General features: G+C 45.2%; 1 protein-coding gene across 1 annotated transcript in view; it reads right to left on the bottom strand.

Annotated features, from left to right (window-relative positions):
- The window catches only part of SNX9 (sorting nexin 9), a 122,975-nt gene that overhangs the window by 32,492 nt on the left and 69,804 nt on the right, over positions 1–20,679 (bottom strand). Inside the window, exon 10 of the mRNA XM_066596089.1 lies at positions 16,108–16,238. Coding sequence (XP_066452186.1) covers positions 16,108–16,238 — 131 coding nt within the window. The remainder of the gene's footprint in view (positions 1–16,107; positions 16,239–20,679) is intronic.

Genomic DNA, 20,679 nt, shown 5'->3' with positions numbered 1-20,679 from the left:
TTTTCCCTGGGTTGTATTTATTTTGAAGACACTATTGACTCTTTGCTCAATTTTGGAGACTGGCTGCTAGAAGACGGTCTGGCAAGTCGCCCCTGTCCACTAGAGAGCTTTTTCAACCGCTGTGATAGGAGAAGTAGGTTTCCTGAATACATATTACATCTGGGCGATGTTTTACTTAAAGAGATGAAGGCCTGTTTTCGTTTGAGTAGATTATGTTCATTTTACTGTGACACACAAACTTGCCACGCTGTAATGCGGCGGAGCAGTTACTTCTTATAGCACTAAAATACATTTTCCCATAGCCCACAATTGTTTTTGCCCCTAACTGTGAAGGGTTTTCAGATTTTGATTGTACATGGTAAAATAATAGTGCAGATCTAGCATTAAAGGGGTTGTCCCGCGCCGAAACAGGTTTTTTTTTAATTCAATAGGCCCCCCGTTCGGCGCAAGACAAACCCGATGCATGTGTTTTAAAAAAAAACCGTTTAGTACTTACCCGAATCCCCGCGCTGCGGCGACTTCTTCCTTACCTTAGCAAGGTGGCCGCCGGGATCTTCACCCACGATGCACCGCGGGTCTTCTCCCATGGTGCACCGTGGGCTCTGTGTGGTCCATTGCCGATTCCAGCCTCCTGATTGGCTGGAATCGGCACACGTGACGGGGCGGAGCTACGCGATGACGCGTAGAAGGGGGCGGAGCAAGAACTCTGCTCGTGCCGAGACCCAAGAGAAGGGAGAAGACCCTTCTGCGCAAGTGCGTCTAATCGGGAGATTAGACACTGAAATAAGACGGCACCATGGAGACGGGGACGCCAGCAACGGAGCAGGTAAGTGAATAACTTCTGTATGGCTCATATTTAATGCACGATGTATATTACAAAGTGCATTAATATGGCCATACAGAAGTGCTTACCCCCACTTGCTTTCTCGGGACAACCCCTTTAAATCCTGGATAACGTATGCCAGCATGCAAGATTTGTCCAGTAAAATGCCAGACGGAGTCACAGGAACTGAACGCACCCCATTATAGTCAATCGTAAAACAGAATTGTTCATCCAGTGGATTCAGTTTTCCTGCTTTCATAGTGGAACACTTCTCTTACACAGTAATTATGACAGTAATGAGGCTGATGTTTTCAGGTTCTGTTCCCGTAGAAACACATCTGCAGTGGCCTGGAAATGCTGCTATCGGTATTGGTACTATTTTGTGGTTGTGTTTTTTCCAAGTCAATGGGTTAAAAAATGCAACATTACTGAAAGAAAGAACAGCAAGGGACAGTGCATGCTACAATGTTAACCTTTTTATGATCAAGTCTGCAGTTCTGGTATTCCTACTTTTAAAAAAATCATAATGTTATAAGGCACATATATATGTACATGACAGCTTCTTTTTTGTGAGACAAATTATATTTTTCGGGGCGTGGCTTGGAGAGGCACCGGAACGGCAGCAAATCTTTAGGCTCCGTTTGGAAACAGGCACTTCTAGCCATAAAAAGCACTGTTGGAGGTGGAAAACCGCAAAAGCAGATAAACGAACCTACCAGGACAGCATGTCAGCAAGAAGGAGAGGCTCGAAACCAGTGCCGACAAAGCTGGAGTCCTTCTTTGTGGCACGTGGGTCTCCCTCTGTAATGGCCGCACAGGAGATCGTGCCCTGCCGGGAGCAAGTGACTGACAGCTGCTCTGCACTAGAAACCACAGCAGAGGAGACTGCATCTGACAGCTCTGCCGGAGCGACCGGAGGCTCTCAGCACACATCAGCTATACCGAAAGGCACAAGAGAAAGGTCAGTGAATGGGGGGAAAAACATTGCCAAGGGACCCCCTGCACCCAAAATGGCGCTGACCACGTTGCCACACATAATGAGAACCCCCACAAGCAGCCCAGAAAAGCAGAAGCTGAGAATATCTCAGACTGCTGAGAGTGATCCGGAGGCTGAACACTTATATGTGATAGCGGAAGAGAGAGAAACAGATAACCCTGCTGAGGCAGCCGGAGGCTCACAGTATAACACAGCCACAATGGGAGGCTCAAAAGACAGAGCAGTGAATGGGGGGAAAAACAATGCCAAGGGGGCCCTTACACACACACTAAGAACCCCCACAAGCAGCCCAGAAAAACAGAGGCAGAAGATGTCTCAAAATGCTGAAAGTGTTTCAGGAGCTGATTATCTCCATGAAAAAGGAGACCACAAAGAATTAGATAACCTCACTGCATCAAACAAACCGGTGACTGAGCTGTATATAAAGGAAATAGTGTTGGCGCTGAGAAACACCATACAAGCAGACATTTCAATGTTAACCTCGACAGTAAACTCCTCCATTCGGGACATTAACAACAAAATAGAAAAACATGATAAAAAACTGGAGGAAGTGGTGGGCTCGCATAACTCATTAATTGACTCCCACTACGATCTAGAAGAAAAAGTTAACAAACTGCAACTCAAACTATCCGATTTAGAGGATAGAAATCGACGCAACAACGTCAAAATAAGAGGGATACCCGAAAATGTCTCCAATGCGGAAATCGTAAACTACATTACACGATTTATGCAGACCATGCTTCCCAACACGCCAATGCAAGAATTCAAGATAGATAGGGCCCACAGATTACCGCGCCCAAAATTCCTTAAAGAGGAATACCCCAGAGACGTTATAGCTCGAATTCATTATTTTGGCGCAAAAGAAGCCCTAATGAACGCAACAAGAAAGCTCCAACCCCTGCCAAACCCATACTCTGAATTGCGAATATTCGCTGACCTATCGCAATCCACCTTGGAAGCGAGGAGAAGCTTCGCAGCGATCACTGCCTCCTTAAGAAAAGCCAATATCCAGTACAAATGGGGATTTCCCACAAAAATTATAGTTACAAAAGAAGGAAGGACCCATATCCTCCAAGACCCTAAATCTGCGACAGACACCCTAAACTCTTGGGGAATTACACTGCAAAATTTATCCTATACAAACGCCAACACAGAAAAAAACAGACGCCAGCATCACACCAGCCGGAGCTCCTCACCCCCGGAATGATTCAGAAGACCTCACCTCCAATAGATACAAAACAACGTCTCATGAAGTGCCTGCTCAAGACAGCTGAACTTTTTCTCCCCCCACCGAAAAATGCAAGTTCTAACTTGCCCTGTATTTGTCAGTTTAATCCTCAACATTCTGACTCTCACGCCAAACGCATTCGTGTGTTCTGGCCCTATACAAAATGAGGATATTGTTTGGTTCTCTTTTTTTTGTTATTTTGTTTCCTCAGGCATTCGCGCATCACAGGAATTCCCAAGTCTCCAACTTTGCCGCCACCCACCATCCACATGGCGGTGAAAGTCCTATCGCTTAACGCCAACGGCTTGAACTCGCCATTCAAGAGAAGATCTGCGTGGAAAGAGGCAATTATGCAAAATGTTGACATTATGTGTATCCAGGAGACCCACTTGTTAGAAGTAGATAAAAGCAGAATGTCCCATAGAATGTTTCCGCAGGTCTTATTTGCTTGTGCCCCAAAAAAACAGGCGGGTGTGATGGTGGCATTCCGAGACAGAGCTCCGTTCACCATCGATAAACAGATTGGTGACCCGAAGGGTCGCTATTTAATCTTAGTAGGTTCCCTTAGGAATACAAAAATAACCTTAGTAAACACATATGTAACAAATTCAAAGCAAATTAATTTTCTTAACAAACTCAAAAAAAAAATTAACCAAGTAGCGGAAGGTCCAATAATGATAAATGGTGACTTCAACCTAGTACCTGATAGAGAACTCGACAGTACAAACCCAAAACTTAAAAGAAATGCCACCCTGGGAGAATGGCTACACAAAAATGCGCTTTATGATACGTTCCGGTGCTCCAACGCCTCTGCAAAAGAATACTCACACTATTCAAATAGACACAGATCCTTCTCGCGCATAGACTTATGTCTAGTTGAGAGGAAACTCTTAGCATCAATACAAAAAGCGGAGGTTGGGACGGCTACTTGGTCTGACCACGCACCAATCATAACAACACTGAATGTAAGGGGCCTTGGAGCACCGACTAAATCATGGAAGAACAACACTTATTTAATGAGCATTCCCAAATACAGGGAAAAAATACAAGAAGCATTAACTGAATACTTTAAATTCAATGCCATCCCACAAACAGACCCAGCAATGGTGTGGACCGCCCATAAGGCATACATAAGAGGAATTTTAATAAAACTAGGCTCCAAATACAAAAGAGATAAAACAAAAAAAACAGATGAAATTCTAACCCAAATACAACTGAAGGAATCCCTTTTAAAAGTTTCCCCAGACCAAAACACACATACCGAATTACATAAATTGAGACTGGCCCTACGGAAAACATTACTAGGGGATTTTGACAGAGAAATTACTGCTCAACGAGCGGACAGCTATTCAGCAATTAATAGGCCATCCAAATGGATGGCAAATCTGATTAAAAGAAAAACAATAAAAGCAAATATCCCCTACATTTGGAATTTCCAGGACAAAAAACAAAAACTATCGAACCCCAAACATATTGCAGACAATTTTTGCTCTTTCTACAGCAAACTTTATAACTTAAAAAATGATCCCCAAACAAAACAACCAGACAAGGAATCAATCAATGCTTTCTTGCAAAAGGTTAACCTACCGAAGCTATCATCCTTACAAACGGACCTCTTGGACGCCCCGTTCTCCGTCTCGGAAATAATAGACACCATAGCATCCCTAAAGAACCAGAAAGCCCCTGGGCCGGACGGGTATTCAGCAGAGTACTATAAAAACTTCTTACCTCAACTTTCAACCCATATCACTAACACATTTAACAAGATCAAAGAAAGAGGCTTCTTCCCACAAGAGATGCTGCAGGCCACAATTGTAGTCCTACCAAAACCTGGAAAGGAACCAAATACACCAACTAACTTCCGTCCTATATCATTACTTAATACCGATACTAAGATCTACGCTAAAACGTTGGCCCGTAGAATGGTGGACATACTCCCAGACATAATACACTCTGACCAAATGGGGTTTGTAAAGGGGAGACAGGCCTCGGACGGCACACGGAAAATTCTAAATCTAATACATTCAATAGAAACATCTAAGGTGCCGTCAATGCTGGCCCTGGACGCCGAAAAGGCATTTGACCGAGTCCATTGGGAGTACATCTTTGAGACAATGAAAAAATTTGGTTTTGGAGAAAACACGATAAGTGCCGTCCGGGCCCTGTATTCAGCCCCCACAGCCACTGTTTTGGTGGATGGTACCCTGTCGGTCCCCCTATCAATCTCGAATGGCACAAGGCAGGGTTGCCCATTGTCTCCTATTTTGTACGTGCTGGCTATAGAGCCACTAGCAGAACTAATTCGCACCTCTTCTGAAATAAAGGGAATTCCAATAAATCACAGACAATACAAAATAGGATTATTCGCTGACGATGTCATTTTGACACTGACCCGCCCCCTAGAATCTTTAAGAATGGCATGTAAAATAATCAACCAATTTAGTAATGTATCTCTATACAAGTTGAATATAGACAAGTCCCTTATTCTAGGTCTGGGGGTATCTACAAACCTAGAAAATGCAATACGGGCGGAATTTCCCTTTGAGTGGAAAAAAAAAGGCATACCCTACTTGGGAATAACGTTGACACCATCCACCAGAGATATAGAACTAGAAAATTACCCCAAACTGCTTAACTCCACCCAGAAAGTAATTGACCATTTATCAGGTTTAAAACTGTCGTGGATGGGCAAGATCACATCCTACAAAATGAAAGTCCTCCCACTAGTCCTGTACCATTTTAGAACCTTACCACTTATTATCTCCAAGCTTACAATTTCTAAACTCCAAAAACAACTAAACAACTTTTTATGGAGTGGAAAGAAACCACGTTTAGCCCTGTCAATATTAGCACTCCACCGGAAAAAGGGAGGAGCGGGAGTACCAAATCTAAGGGCATACTACGAAGCTAATATACTAAACCAAACTAGACAATTAATCAGGACCAACAACACAGTAGGCTGGCCCAATGTAGAAAAAAGCTATATAAATGATCTACCTGGACAGGCACTAATGCTTGCTACTTCAATAGACGGTTTAATATTCCCAAAAAGCATAGACACCCAACTTAAAAACATTCCCCCTACATTACAAGCCGCGATCCAAACATGGAAAGAACTTACTAAAAAAAATAAGCATATCCGATGAAACGGAATTTCCTCGCATACCTATCGAGACACTCAATCTATTTTTACCTAACTGTGATATGAAACCGTGGAGCGTTAGAGGAGTCAGATACGTAGAGGACTTAACATCCAAGAGAGAAATTAAAAGCTTTACAGAAATAAGTACTGTCTATGGCCTCCCGCAGAGCGAAAAATTTACATACTTTAGAATCTGCTCTCTCTTAAGAGAGAAACCCTTACACAAAGTAAAACTCCCGACCACAATCATTAAAGGAGATGTCCCGAGGCAGCAAGTGGGTCTATACACTTCTGTATGGCCATAATAATGCACTTTGTAATGTACATTGTGCATTAATTATGAGCCATACAGAAGTTATAAAAAGTTTTATACTTACCTGCTCCGTTGCTGGCGTCCTCGTCTCCATGGTGCCGACTAATTTTCGCCCTCCGATGGCCAAATTAGCCGCGCTTGCGCAGTCCGGGTCTTCTCCTCTTCTCTATGGGGCTCCGTGTAGCTCCGCCCCGTCACGTGCCGATTCCAGCCAATCAGGAGGCTGGAATCGGCAATGGACCGCACAGAAGCCCTGCGGTCCATGAAGATAGAGGATCCCGGCGGCCATCTTCAGCAGGTGAGTATGAAGACGCCGGACCGCCGGGATTCAGGTAAGCGCTGTGCGGGTGGTTTTTTTAACCCCTGCATCGGGGTTGTCTCGCGCCGAACGGGGGGGGGGTTTAAAAAAAAAAAAACCCGTTTCGGCGCGGGACATCTCCTTTAAGAAAATTCTCACAAACCCTCTCGAAGGTAAATCGGAGACAAGAGACTATTATGACATACTAACCAACAACAAAGCAATGACAAAAAAAACATACATGTCGAACTGGGAACTAGAACTCAAAGAAAAGATACCTCTGGATCAATGGTCCAGCTCGAATACGTTAATGACAAAATCCACTATGGGACTTAACATACTAGAAGTACAAACCAAAATTAACCTAAGATGGTACTACAACCCATCACTTTTATACAATAGATCGAACCTGGGAGATGGTTTGTGCTGGAGAGGCTGCGGCCAAAAAGGCACATTATCACACATTTTTTGGTCCTGCCCAACACTAAAAGTATATTGGGAAAACATAACCATGTTCTTACAAAGCACATTGAAGTGCTACATACCTAAAGACGCCAAAATGTATATATTGCTGATGGGCTTGGAAACGTTTCCTAAACAGATAAGATATGTACTTGCTCACTCCCTAATGACCGCCAAATCCATAATAGCAAGACACTGGAAAAATCCATTACCCCCAGACATAGAAGAATTTAAAAGACGTATGGACGAACAATATATTTTTGAAAAATGGTTGGCGTTCCGGAATAAGAACACCAAAAAATTTAATGAGACCTGGGAGACTTGGAGAATATCCTTAAAAAAGTAACAGTTGAATCACACAGATGCGTGAAGCCTTGTTACTGAGTTTGTTCATATGTTATATGTTCGTTGCAAAATATGTGTGGAATACAGGTTGTCAGAGGAACACAACGATTACGCTAAGTGTAAGTTATAGAAAATAGTACATGACTATACCATAACCACAATATAAGAATGTGCAATAAAATCTCAATAGAGTACTACCCTATATAGCACAGAGTGGTTACCATACCAGTTACATATTTTGATTGTAAAGTTGTGGAATGTTACCAATTGTTGTAGTAAAGTAACTTAATCAAAATACTAACACAAATAGCACAGTCTGAATCTGATACTAAATATTCGTTGATTATGTGCAAATCTCTTATGCTACTATGTACCAATGACTTGTATGTTTGTTAAAATTATTAAAAAAATCTAATGTTTAAAAAAAAAAAAAAAAAAAATTATATTTTTCAATGGTGCAATACCATAAACATACCATATAATGTATTGGAAAACTTGTAAACATTTTTAAGTGGGGAAAATAAATGCAATTATACCATTTTGGGCGAGGAGGGAGTGTGTCATTACAGCGTTCACGGTGCAGTAATAAATGATGTTATTTATATTTTGTAGGTCAGGAAAATTACAGGAATACCCAATTTATAGTTTTTTTTATGTTGCACTACTAAAAAGAACTTTTAAAAAAAATTACTTTCTGCTGCCATGTTTTAAACCCCATAATTTTTTTTAACTTTTCTGTTGGTAGGGCTGCAAGACCTCTGTTTTTGAGGGCTGACTTGTTTATATTAGTACAATTTTGGATTGTTTTTCATTCTATTACTTTTGAACATGGAGTAACAAAAAAAATGCAACTTTGGCATTGCGTTTTTTCTTCTTTTTTTTTTTTTTAATGACAGCATTCACCATGTGGGATTAATAATATTTAGAAAAAGGGCCTTTAAGGATACAGCAATACCAATTTTTACTTTGTTTTTATATAAAAACTGGGAGGGGAGGGTGCTAGTATGCTTTTAAACTTTTTTCTTCTTTTTTTCCTATCTTTTTGAATATTAATTAAAAACGCTTTATTTTACTTATTACTTTTTCCTGGTCCCCATATAGAACTTGAAATGGTTTGATCACTTATACAGTAATAAGCAGTATTACGGTATTGCTTTAAACAGGCTTTCTATTAAAAAGACATGCTACAGGGGGGCGTGGCTTGGCGATGGCGGCGTGAGCATCTCAGGCATTCAGCTCCCGCCGATCCCGCTACTAAAAACCCGCAAAAAACACCACACAGCAGCCTACCAGACCCACCGCTACCCTCATGGGACGCAGAAGAGTCTCCAGCCGCGCTACGGCGCCTCCAGAAGCAGGTCCGACCGGGATACAGCGCTTCATGCAGCCCTCAGGAGCCGCGGGATCCGGATCCAAGATGGCGCCGGGCCGCGCGCGCAGCCTCTCCTCACCCCCAGGCCGCAACAACGGGACTCCCAAACCTGTCAGTCACACCGGAGACCGCTGTTACTCCTGCTCGGCAGGAGAGGAAGATATGGAGGAGGAAGCACAGAGCAGTACACCAGCGCCAGCACAGGTGGTGAGCTCCTCCCAGCCTCCAGTGTCTCCTGATAACAGTGATAGTCGGGAGGGGAGCGACAGGTCACCAAGCCTGGGCAGCTGCACTGAAGTCAGCCAGAGACCTGCATGGGGCATAAATCAAGAGCCCCCCTCCCAAGCGCCCTCACAGGAGGATGGAGGTGACAGTGTAAAGCACCACACACAGAGCCAAAGAGGGGGGGCTCAGGAGAACCCTAGTGCCAATAAGCCGACTACAGCACACCTGCAACCCCAAGCAATAAGCCCATCTGCCAGATACAACCGCCATGACAGGGGTCACGCTACGCAGCACAATGGGGGCCAAGACAGCCATAATGCAGAAGCAGTAACACCCCGCAAGCAGAAAGATAACATCGACCGGGCACGACTCCCATCTGGAAACAGCGACTGTTCCCAATCACAGAGCCGCAGCATTAACTATAGCTACAACACCTCGCCTATATGCGAACGCCCAGAAGAATTACCGCAAGGTGACTCCTGGGACTGGAAGGAGCACCTACGGTCTCTGCCCACAAAAAGAGACTTTCAGAGGCTAGAGGACTTCCACAAACAAGCCCTGTCTCTCATGTAACAAGAACTGAGACACGTGGGTCACAGATTACAAACGGTAGAGGAGTCCCAAGAAGAAGTGTTCTCCCTGCTAGATACACACAGTAAAGTTATCAATGCACAGACCCGTCAGATTATGGATATTCTATCCTATCTAGATGACCTAGAAAACAGACACCGGCGCAATAACATATGTCTGAGAGGTCTGTCGGAAGAAGTAACCCCCCAGCAGTTGGAAAACTGGGCCAGAAACATGTTCAGCTCCTTATTACACCGTGATCGCTCCCAACCAGTGGAAATAGATCGTATCCACAGAAGCTTCTCCAAGCAATGCGAGAAATAAATATATTGTACAGATGGGGGTACCCGTTCCAGCTGACTGCATCCAAAAACGGCAAAACTGCAGTTTTCAAAACCCCAACAGACCTCCCAAGATTCCTAGGGGTCCTGGAGCTCCCCATGGTGGCGATACCAGATTGGCCGTCCCTACCATCCCTTCCAGTAATAGCTCCCAGAGAGACCTGGCAAGAGGTGCAACCCGAGAAGAGAAGAAGCAAAGGCCACTACAGAGGCACCCCTTCCACCTGAGATCCATGAGAGATCAAGACAAGACTTGCACTAAACCAGGGAGCCCTGAGAGACGCTCTTCCACGGGCGGACCTGAGAACGTCTGCGGACGACGAGATTACTAAGTCTCCTAATTTCCTCCCCCCCTCACCTCCCCCTTTACCTTAAAATCCCCCCTTCCCTCATCTCCCCCCTCTCCGTCATCTAAACGCTTGCATATGTTTACAGGCTGAACAAGTCACAACCACATAGGCTGCTGTGGATACGCATTTACAAAAATGTTGCGGGTTATATATCTTTGCTCAGTTAGGGCATTACTCACAGATTTAACCAGCTGGTGGGTGAGGCGGGAGGGCCCACGATGGTGTCCCCTCAATAGGCTAGACGCCACTAAGTGCCGTCTAATCCCTGGCTCTGGCCAGACGGATACCTACTCCTCTAAGTTTGGGGCTCTTTCCCCCAACTGACAGATTACTGGACTTCTGTCACCCAATTACCTTCTCTTTCTTCTTCCTTATCCCTCCTTCCAACCCATCTGGTCTGCTCGGCAACGACAGCCCGGGTTAATAATCTACCAACATGACAAATATATCCTTTAGCACCTACAATGCAAGAGGTTTAAATTGTCCGTCAAAACGAGGCCAGATTCTGGCACATATGCATAAAAAGTGCATTCTCATTGCAATGTTCCAGGAAACCCACTTTAAAAATGACCATGTCCCCAAGTGTAGCAACAGATATTATTCCCAATGGCATCACAGTACTCACCCTGACAAAAAGGCATGCGGAGTCTCCATCGCAATGCACAAAAGTCTCCCATACAAAACTCCTCTCCTCCGAGGCCGACCCAGAGGGCAGATACCTTTTTCTAAAACTGGAAGTAGGAGTCAAGTTACTTACAGTGGCTAATATTTATTTTCCTAACTCAGGCCAGACCGCCTTCGGCATCCAGGCGCTGGGGGAGCTGGCTCGGTTCGCCTCTGGAACCCCGATTGTCTTGGGAGGAGATCTGAACCTGTGCATGGACCCACAACTTGATTCGTCATCAGGTAGGTCTGGCGTTTCCCTGGCGGCCGTGCGCAGACTGAGGAGACAGCTGACAGCGCTCAAACTCATTGACCTCTGGGGGACAATACACCCCGAGGTCAAGGACTTTACGCACTACGCTGCTGCACACAACAGCTATAGTAGGTTAGACTACTTATTTATCTCGCATAGCCTCCTAGACCTAGCACCCAAAAGCTCGATAGGCAGAATTATCTGGTCGGACCACGCACCGGTCTACGGGGCACTAACGGGGGGAGACAACAGGATTGGGCAACACAGCTGGCGTCTAAATGATAATTTATTGGGAGACCCCTGCTGCCTGAGCGAGATACGCCAGACTATAGAAAACTTCATAGAAAATCATAAAACAGATGAAACGGCTCCGCCCATGAAATGGGAGGCTCTGAAATGTGTCTTACGGGGAGTGTTTATTTCACACGGCGCTAGGCTCAAGAGAGAGGACGGATAGACTGCGGGACTTTTGGCAAAATTGGATATTGCAGAACTATCCAACAAAACAAAAGCCACTGCAACTACAGGTGCAGAAATCTCCCTACTACGCCAACAGATCCTATCAATCATGGACCAGGCTAGCCTATGCGCTAGAGATAAAATGAGAGGCGGATACTATGAATATGGAAACAAATGTAGCGCTGGGCTAGCCAGAGCCCTAAATCCACGAGAACCACACTCACACATTTTTGCACTGAATGCCTCTAGAGGAAAAAAAGTGCATACCACCACAGAGATAGTAGAATGCTTCCGTAAATATTACGAGGAGCTTTACAACATCCACAAGAACGACACGGGCCCTGAGGGAACCGGGGACACAGGAGTGGTGTCATACTTGGAGGAGCACGGCCCAGGCCCCATATCCGGCGAGGAGTCAGAGGCATTAGAGGCCGACATATCCGAACAGGAGATTCTAGAGGGGATCCAGAAGCTCAAAATCGGTAAAAGCCCAGGCCCAGACGGCTTCACGCCTAGATTTTATAAGACATGCGGGAACCTACTAGCACCCCTACTACATAGCTCCTTCAACCCCATCTCTAGGAATTGCCCGTTACCGCCTCAGGCGCTACAGGCAATCATAACAGTGATTTTAAAGCCGGGTAAAGACCCATTACAATGCAGAAGTTATCGACCAATTTCCCTTCTAAATGTGGACTTAAAATTTTTTGCTAAAACCATAGCCACCCGATTACAACCCCTTGTGCCAGGGCTGATACATGGAGACCAGGTGGGGTTTGTCTCGGGCCGTGAGGCACGAGACAATACCATACGGACTATATCTTTGATTGGACGAGCCCAACAAGAAGGAAGACCCCCTATGCCTCCTATCTGTGGACGCCGAAAAGGCGTTTGATCGAGTGGAATGGGGCTTCTTAGAAGCCACACTCCAAAAAATAGGACTCGGGCCTAGGCTGCGGAACTGGATCATGGCACTATATAGAGGTCCTACGGCGCGGATCCGGGTCAACGGCAGGCTCTCATCCCCTGTAAACATCCGCAACGGCACGAGACAGGGTTGCCCCGTCACCCACCCTCTATGTCCTAGTAATGGAATCCCTCGCAAACGCAATAAGAAGCAATCCAGATATCAAAGGCTTCCCAGCCCCCTGCACCGAACATAAACTAGCATCATTCGCGGATGACTTATTTATCTGACTAACCCCCAAACTAGTCTCCCAGTCATACTACAAGAATTTAAAAGATATAGCCGACTGAGCAATTTTAAAATAAACATCAACAAGTCAGAAATCCTAAACATAAATCTACCTCCCGCGGAAGTCGCCCTCCTAAAATCCTGATTCACACTGAAATGGAAAGACGATCACATTAGATACCTGGGTGTTAATATCTCTTCCAAGCTAGACAGCCTGTTCGATATCAATCACAAACCCCTGTGCTCGGCGCTAGAGAAGGACCTAGAGAGGTGGTGACCCCTGACCTTATCGTGGTTCGGCAGGATTAACACACTTAAAATGAACGCTCTTCCCAGATTCCTTTACTTGTTCCAGACCTTACCGATCCAGATCCCTAAAATCTTTTTCACACGTCTCAGAAGAGCGCTGGTGAAATTTGTGTGGAACGGAGCAAGGCCCAGACTAAGCTATAAAATATTAACCCAAAAAAAAGAAAAGGGAGGGGTGGGTCTCCCGAACCTCGCAAAGTATCATAGGGCGGCAATAAGCAAATGTATACTCGACCTAATGCTCAGAAGAAATACCAAGCGGTGGGTTGAGCTTGAACAGGATTCAGCTCTCTTCAATGGGCGGGGCCTGTTCTGGCTTAGGGGCGGTCTTGGGCGCCAAGAGATCACGGTCTCTCCGCTCCTAGAGACCATCCTGAAACAATGGGACGGTTTCACAGCAAAAACAGGCCTGATTTCGATACCCGGCCCTTGGACACCCCTAGTAGGTAGCCCGGAATTTCCGCTGGGTGCACGAGGTCTACCCCTACTAGATAGGTTAGAGACACCTATCCCTAGAATAAAGGATGTAACGACAACAGGGGGAATCATGCCACTAGAGGCTCTACTGGGAGAGGGGAGCCAGAGGGCCGGTGCGTGGTTTCAATACCGACAGTTAAACCACTTCATACGGGCACAGGGTCAGGTCTCGGAGGTGTTGCGCCAGCCCACCCCCTTCGAGCAGATGTGTGATACGTCCCCTGATCGGAAAAGGGAGATCTCCACGGTCTATGGCATGTTGGTAGCCGGGGATGCGCCAGACGGTGGGGTAGGTTACAGGGGAAGATGGGAGGAGGAGCTGGGCAAGCACCTTGAGGATAGCGACTGGGCCAAATCCTTTATCATGACCCACAAGATGTCTGTCTCAGGCAGACACCACGAAATGAACTACAAAATCTTGTCCAGGTGGTATCGCACCCCGGTGCGCCTGGCCAAGATGTACCCCAACATTAGCAGCAACTGTTGGAGATGCCTCAATGACCTAGGGTCGATGATTCATATCTGGTGGTCCTGCCCTCTGGTGTCTTCCAGGTGGAGGGCGATAAATGCATTATACAATGTCCTGTCCAAAAAGGAGATCTCATTTACACCAGAGATGGCTCTCCTCTCCATCACTCCAGGCCCCGAAGCCTTGCTCAAGAAGGGAATCCTCAAATTTTTTCTCCTGGCAATGAGACAGGTGATTCCGCAAAAATGGAACACAACGGAGTCTCCCACATGTTTAATGTGGGCAAAAGCCATGGACGACATTCAATACATGGAGGAACTAAGGGCCAGGGATGATGCTAAGTCTTCTACTTATTACGCTACATGGGCGATATGGATAAGCTTTCGTTCCTCGGACAAATTCAATCAATGGTTAAATAGCGGAGTGGTGCCGACCTGAATATAACTACCATGGGACACTGCCCCAGACAGTGTCCAACAGTGGGTGGTTCCTGCCGAGCGGACCAGAACCCCCCTCTGATCTCATTTCCCAGAGCCCCTAGTGGCTCCTCTATCCCTCTCCCCCTGGATATCGCCCCCCTTCCTCCCATTCTTATACCCCTTTCGCTCCCCCCCCTTCTTTTTCTTTTCTTTCCTCTCTCCTTAATAGCAAAGCCGAAAGTGCGAAGTAAGAATAGTATCAACAAGACCCACGCTACAGGAGTGGGTGAGAACTCCCGCCTTCCCGAATGCATCTGAGGCACAAACAACCCTCTAAGGTCTAGTTATAATAATAAGTGTTAACAAAAAGTTTGAGAAAGTTGCCAACAGCAATTGACTCGAGACCTGTTCTAAAACATAGCCCACTTTGGGTTTTTTCCTTTTTGTTCTTTTTCATATCAGCATACTTATATATGTTTAAGTAATTAGTATGCTATTGATAAACGTTACAAGAGTTACGTAAAAGTGTTTCTACAGTTAAAACAAGCTACCTCAAGAAGAGCGAAATTGTAATCTGAAAAATGAAGACAAATACTTTGTATGTCAACACTGTTTATTTGATACCTAGTTTCACTAAATTGCATTTACTGTATGTCACTGATAGACTAAATAAATAAAAACCTATTGAACCATAAAAAGACATGCTACAGGTGACATCCCTGTGACGTAGCGTTCAATGGCTAGGAAGGAATGCTGATCTATTGCAGAGACAATGCAGTCTCTGCAATAGCTTGACATTCCCTGCAGGCCTGTGCACTAGTGACATAGCATACATTGCTGGGCAGGAAGAAGACGGCTTGTGAATGTACGTAACCTCACAGGAAAATGAAGAATCAGCCAGCTGGAGGTTGGGTGACCTCCCACCAGGGATGGCAAGAGACAGGAGAAAATTGGAGGAGGGAGGAATAGTGGAGTATAGAATTTTTTTTTTTTTTTAAATTACAGAACCTCTTTAAAAGGCCTTCAGAAAGTCCCAGGCTTATCATGACAACTGGACAGCACCTCCACACACTTATCGTGATGGGCTCATTCAGGACATTTAAATACGTATATCTACATGGCTGTTGGGAAGGAGTTAAATAACTACTGCATGCTTTGAAATTTTTTTTTTAATTAAAACACAATGTGTGGATGGAATTTCTCAAAGGTTATTTAATATGTAGTAGCTTAAATTTTCTAAACAAAAAATATAAGGGAAAAAAACCCCCAAAACAGTATGTGTGAACAGACTCACCTATTACAAACAGTATATCATAGCAAGAAAAGAAATACAATATTATTAAAAGACAAACCAAAACAAGTAAGCAATATATGAACATATTGCCCTGTCAATATACCTTCTCATCTCGGAAAGTGAAGAACTGCTGGAAAAGATCACTCTCTGATACAACAGGATGTCGACACATTCGAGACATCCAGGCCTGTAACCTTTCCATACGCATCTTAATAAATTCTTCTTCAAAGCGACCTAATACACATAAAATATAAGCATTGTTCATATATCTGCTTCCGTTCATTTAAAAAAAATCGGAGAGAAGAGCTGATGAGGTAAATTTTTGAATAAAATGTGGACAAAAATATAAAATTTTACATATCGTATAAAGGTGAAATGGGGTGTTGAATTGGAGATTATATCATCGCTTCTTGTAATGCAGAAACTGAAAAGCAGCAATCAGAGGTGTACACTTAATTCATTAAATAGTGTAGAAGAAATGACAGTGACATCCTGCCCTCCCCACCTTATAATAAATCCATTACAATAGATCAGACGCCGTTCGGCTGTTTGTTAGGTGACCATTCGAGTGATGGCCTTGAAAGAGCATGCACATTCAGCACATGAAGGGAGTGCAAGTAAAAAATGGAGGTTAGTACACAAGCGTGGGCATCTGCTGACAGCGCTTTTGCAGGATTTCATTTTAATAGAGTGCTGGAAAAGGTCAAGAGAGGACTGTAAAAGGTACCGGGCACATATTACAGTATATAGTTAAAAGCCAATCACATTGTCAGCACCATTACATGCATAGCTTAGATTGCATGGGGAAAAAAAACGGATGACGGGCTCTCTTTAATTAACCTGTAAAGAAAGCTCTACACTCAGAGCTTGTGCGCCACATTGTCACCAACCACACTTTTAGTACTTTTGCCCCCAGGTGTTCCGAACTTGTTTCACCGCTAAAAACTGCACACAAAAAAAACTGTGGCAATTGTGGCAGTGTGGAGTGGAGACCTTAAATAGGTTTGGAATGGAGGGAGAAACCCGCGTCGTCTGCTGCTTCCACAATTTTGGTTCTAGTTTTTTTTGCAAGTTTCTATTCCCCTTCAAGCATATAATAAGCTCCAGCCCTTATAACATGTCAGCATGTAAAATGTATGGGGTTTAGGTGTTTCAGCCACCCCCATTGTAAACGGCTGTAAAATAAAGCACAGCACTAGATAAACATCTGTAGTATCACTGAAGAGATCAGTGACTTTTACGGCACATACTATGCTCCTAGCAGGCAGACGTGGCACTGGCTCTAGCTGGTCATGTCAGACTGTGCTGATGGATTATGATATTGATAGCACAGAGGAGGAGAAAGCAGAGAGAAAATCAGCACTGTGTCTGATATGTATCATACAGGAGGCTGTACTACATAAAGGTTGAGTGCTGGACTGCATAGCATGTAAGGAGCTAGCAGTCAGTACTAGTAATGACAGCTAGATAACAGCGCTGGCCACCGCACATAGTTAGCTAGAGTGATGAAATCATAACTAGCCACATCTATTCCACTATATCCTGCAAGCACCCCCTCTATCCCGCTGTAACAAGGATATAGCGCCTCTCTTACCTCGCTGCTAAAAACTGTATGCAACGGATCTCTCCCTCCCCCTAATGTCAATAGTTTTAGAGTCTATCAGTCACTCCAACTAAAAGATTCAGAGAGACTGACAGATTCTACAAGAATCCTAGCCCTCCAGCTTGCAGTGCAACATGCTACACTATAAGCATAGAAGGCAAACTGCTAAAAATGTTTACATCCAATTTGAAAAGCGATTTTTATGTAAAAATATACAGATTAAAAAAAAAATCAAAGACAAGCGAGCAAACAAATGGAGTCCATGCCCTTTTTAATTTCGCATTTGTAGGTCAATCTATGCTGGCTGAGGTTTTTTGAAATCTACTCCATTTTGTCTGAACTGTGATACGCTGCAAATTTTCAACACACATATCCACAGCAAAAAATATACCTTAAAAGTGGCATTGGCCACAGGCGATTCAGAAAATAGTGGATTTAACAGTCTTATATAGGTGTGATGAGCAAGTACTTTTGGCCACAGAGTGCATCTTCATATTCCATGGTTCGGGAAGGGTATCATCTCTCCTTAAGGAGAGAACCTAGAAGGTGCGTGGAGACACCTAGGAGGCGATTGAGGAGGCTTATAAGGCCATGCAAGCTCCTCTGGGAAATATATACAAATAAGGAAGATGGAACAATACCTCTGCAGTGCCACCTATTGGATAAAGACTTGTTTAAAGAGTCTGACATTGATTTACAGGAATGCTCCAGTCAATGGGTGGTGCTGCAGAAGTATTGTTCCATCTTCTTACTTGTTATTCTGTCACACACAAAAAAAACAGCCGTCACAACGCTCTCAGTAGCTGGAGGTAGTTTTATCTGCATAAACTTTAAGCAACAGACTTCCACCCAGGACACAGAGGGAGCAGGACGTGCCCCACAGAGCTCCTGCCAACACCACAACCCAGAGACACTGGGACCCTCTGGTGCCCCAAAAAAGCAGCTGTGGGGGACGAACATCTCCCCCACTTGCTAAGCGGAAGGCTCCCATACCAAAAAGGCACCCGAAAACTCCCCGGTGAACCTCCCGACCAGACCTGCAGAGACCGCAAACCAGGACGTGGCCACGGGAGGAAAGAGGACAGAAAACCCACAAGAGACCGGGACCTTACCTTCCCCAAAGACCTCCGGTAAGACCTGCCAGTCTGCCGGTGCCCGCCAGAGACCCCCGAGACACCGCGCCCCGGGCCGCACCGAGGATCGCGGCCTAGAATTCCGGTCACGGGGACCGCGACTACCCCCCGGCAGAACTATGGAGAGGGAGAAGACCCCGGGGAACCACAGAAAGACACGGGGGACCCCCACGGGGGACCCCCCCCCCGAGAACAGCAAACTCACCGGGAGACTGCTGGAAGATCGGGGCCACGCAGCGACGGGTACCGCAGCTCCAGTCCGCAGCTGCAACAGCCCCCGTCAGGTACTGTGCGGGCAGAGAGACTCGGGGAGGCACCCGGACGACCCGGGAGACCATTCCAGGGCAGCGACCCCTCAGAGGGCCAGCCGAGACACCGCGGCCTAAATTTTCGGCTGGGACGCCCGCGGCAAACCCCGCCCACCACAACAGGAAGGGGGAGGAGTCGGGAGACGCAAACAGAGCGGGGGAACCCCACATCCCCCCGCAGGTGCGGAAGAACAAGCCCCAGGATGTAGGGGGGGGGGAGGCAAAGGGGGAGGGAGGAGACAGTAAAAGAAGGGGGAAAGAAAAACATAAGTAAATAAATAGAGGGGAAGAAAACAAAGGAGAAATAAACACAAGAGGCCCAGGTGTCCCCAAACAAGAAGCACATAACAGAGACAACAAGGAGAGGAGAGAGGAAGAAGGAAAGACTGGCTGCAAGACAAGCCAGCGAAACCAAACAAATAGAAATGAAAAGATAAACCACAAAATGAAAAACCACATCCACAAAAGAAAAAGTCTGCAGCAAAGCAACTGAATTATTGGAGGCGGGGGGAGAGAGGGAGAGGGGGAGAAGGGAGAGAAAGTGGGGTGAAAGGGAGAAAGTACAAAAGAAAAGACAAAAATAACCATATAAATCACACATCTATCCGACGTAACCAAAAAGCCTGGGAAAATATAAAAAAAAGATCTAAACGAACGCAGCGCAAGTATCTCAACAAGAGCAACACGCCAACCAGACACAGACAAAACAAACAGAGGAGGAAAACTGAAAAACAGACCCATCAAAAACCATCAAGGAAAAAGAGGGCAAGAACCCGCAACAACCTACATCCCCCCTAAGGAACACCCCACCCCGAACCTCAAACACATCAGACCATAGCATCGAAACAATGGACCCCCCACTCTCCACAAAACTCCGAAACACCAACAAACAGTAACATGGAAATGACACAAGCGACAACGAGGTCTCCAAACTACTTATTCCACTATTTGACAGCAGACTTGAGACATTACACAAATCTATAAATCCAGCGCTGTCACAAATCACAGACAATACTCAAAGACTAACAGATCTAGAGGCCACGCTACAAAAAAAAAATCAATCAGAAACCGAAATACTACAAGAAAAAAAACAAACAAACAAAAAAAACCTGATGAACTGGAGAACAGACATCGACGCAATAACCTGCGCTTCGTGGGAATTCCGGAATCAATAACAAATAACCAGCTGATAACATACCTAACCACAGACCTCCCACGGGCCCTTCAATTGGACACACCTAATGACCCTTTAACAATAGAAAGAGCCCACCGTATTGGCCCACCAGGAGATGGACGCAACAATAAAGCTCGATCTCGCACAGTGATAGCTAAGTATATGCCCTGGGCAACAAAAGAAGCAATTCTACAGGCTTACAGAAGACAAGGAAACTTAACAATCCAAGGAGCCAAGATTCTCCTGTTTCAGGACTTTTCGGCAGCAGTATCGCAAACACACAAGCTATTCACTTCAATTTGCAAAACCCTACACGAGCAGAACACTCGCTTCCAATTATTATATCCAGCAAAACTCCGGGTTCAAGATGGCAACAGGTCCCTGATATTCAACACACCGGAAGAAGCAAGACGACATCTACACATTGAGGAGAACGGAGAACAGGAATAAGACCGAC

The sequence above is a fragment of the Eleutherodactylus coqui genome, chromosome 3 (genome assembly GCF_035609145.1).
Source record: "Eleutherodactylus coqui strain aEleCoq1 chromosome 3, aEleCoq1.hap1, whole genome shotgun sequence".
Taxonomy (NCBI): Eukaryota; Metazoa; Chordata; class Amphibia; order Anura; family Eleutherodactylidae; genus Eleutherodactylus; species Eleutherodactylus coqui.
The sequence above is the reverse complement of the archived record's forward strand: the minus strand, read 5'-3'. Positions and strand labels throughout refer to the sequence as shown.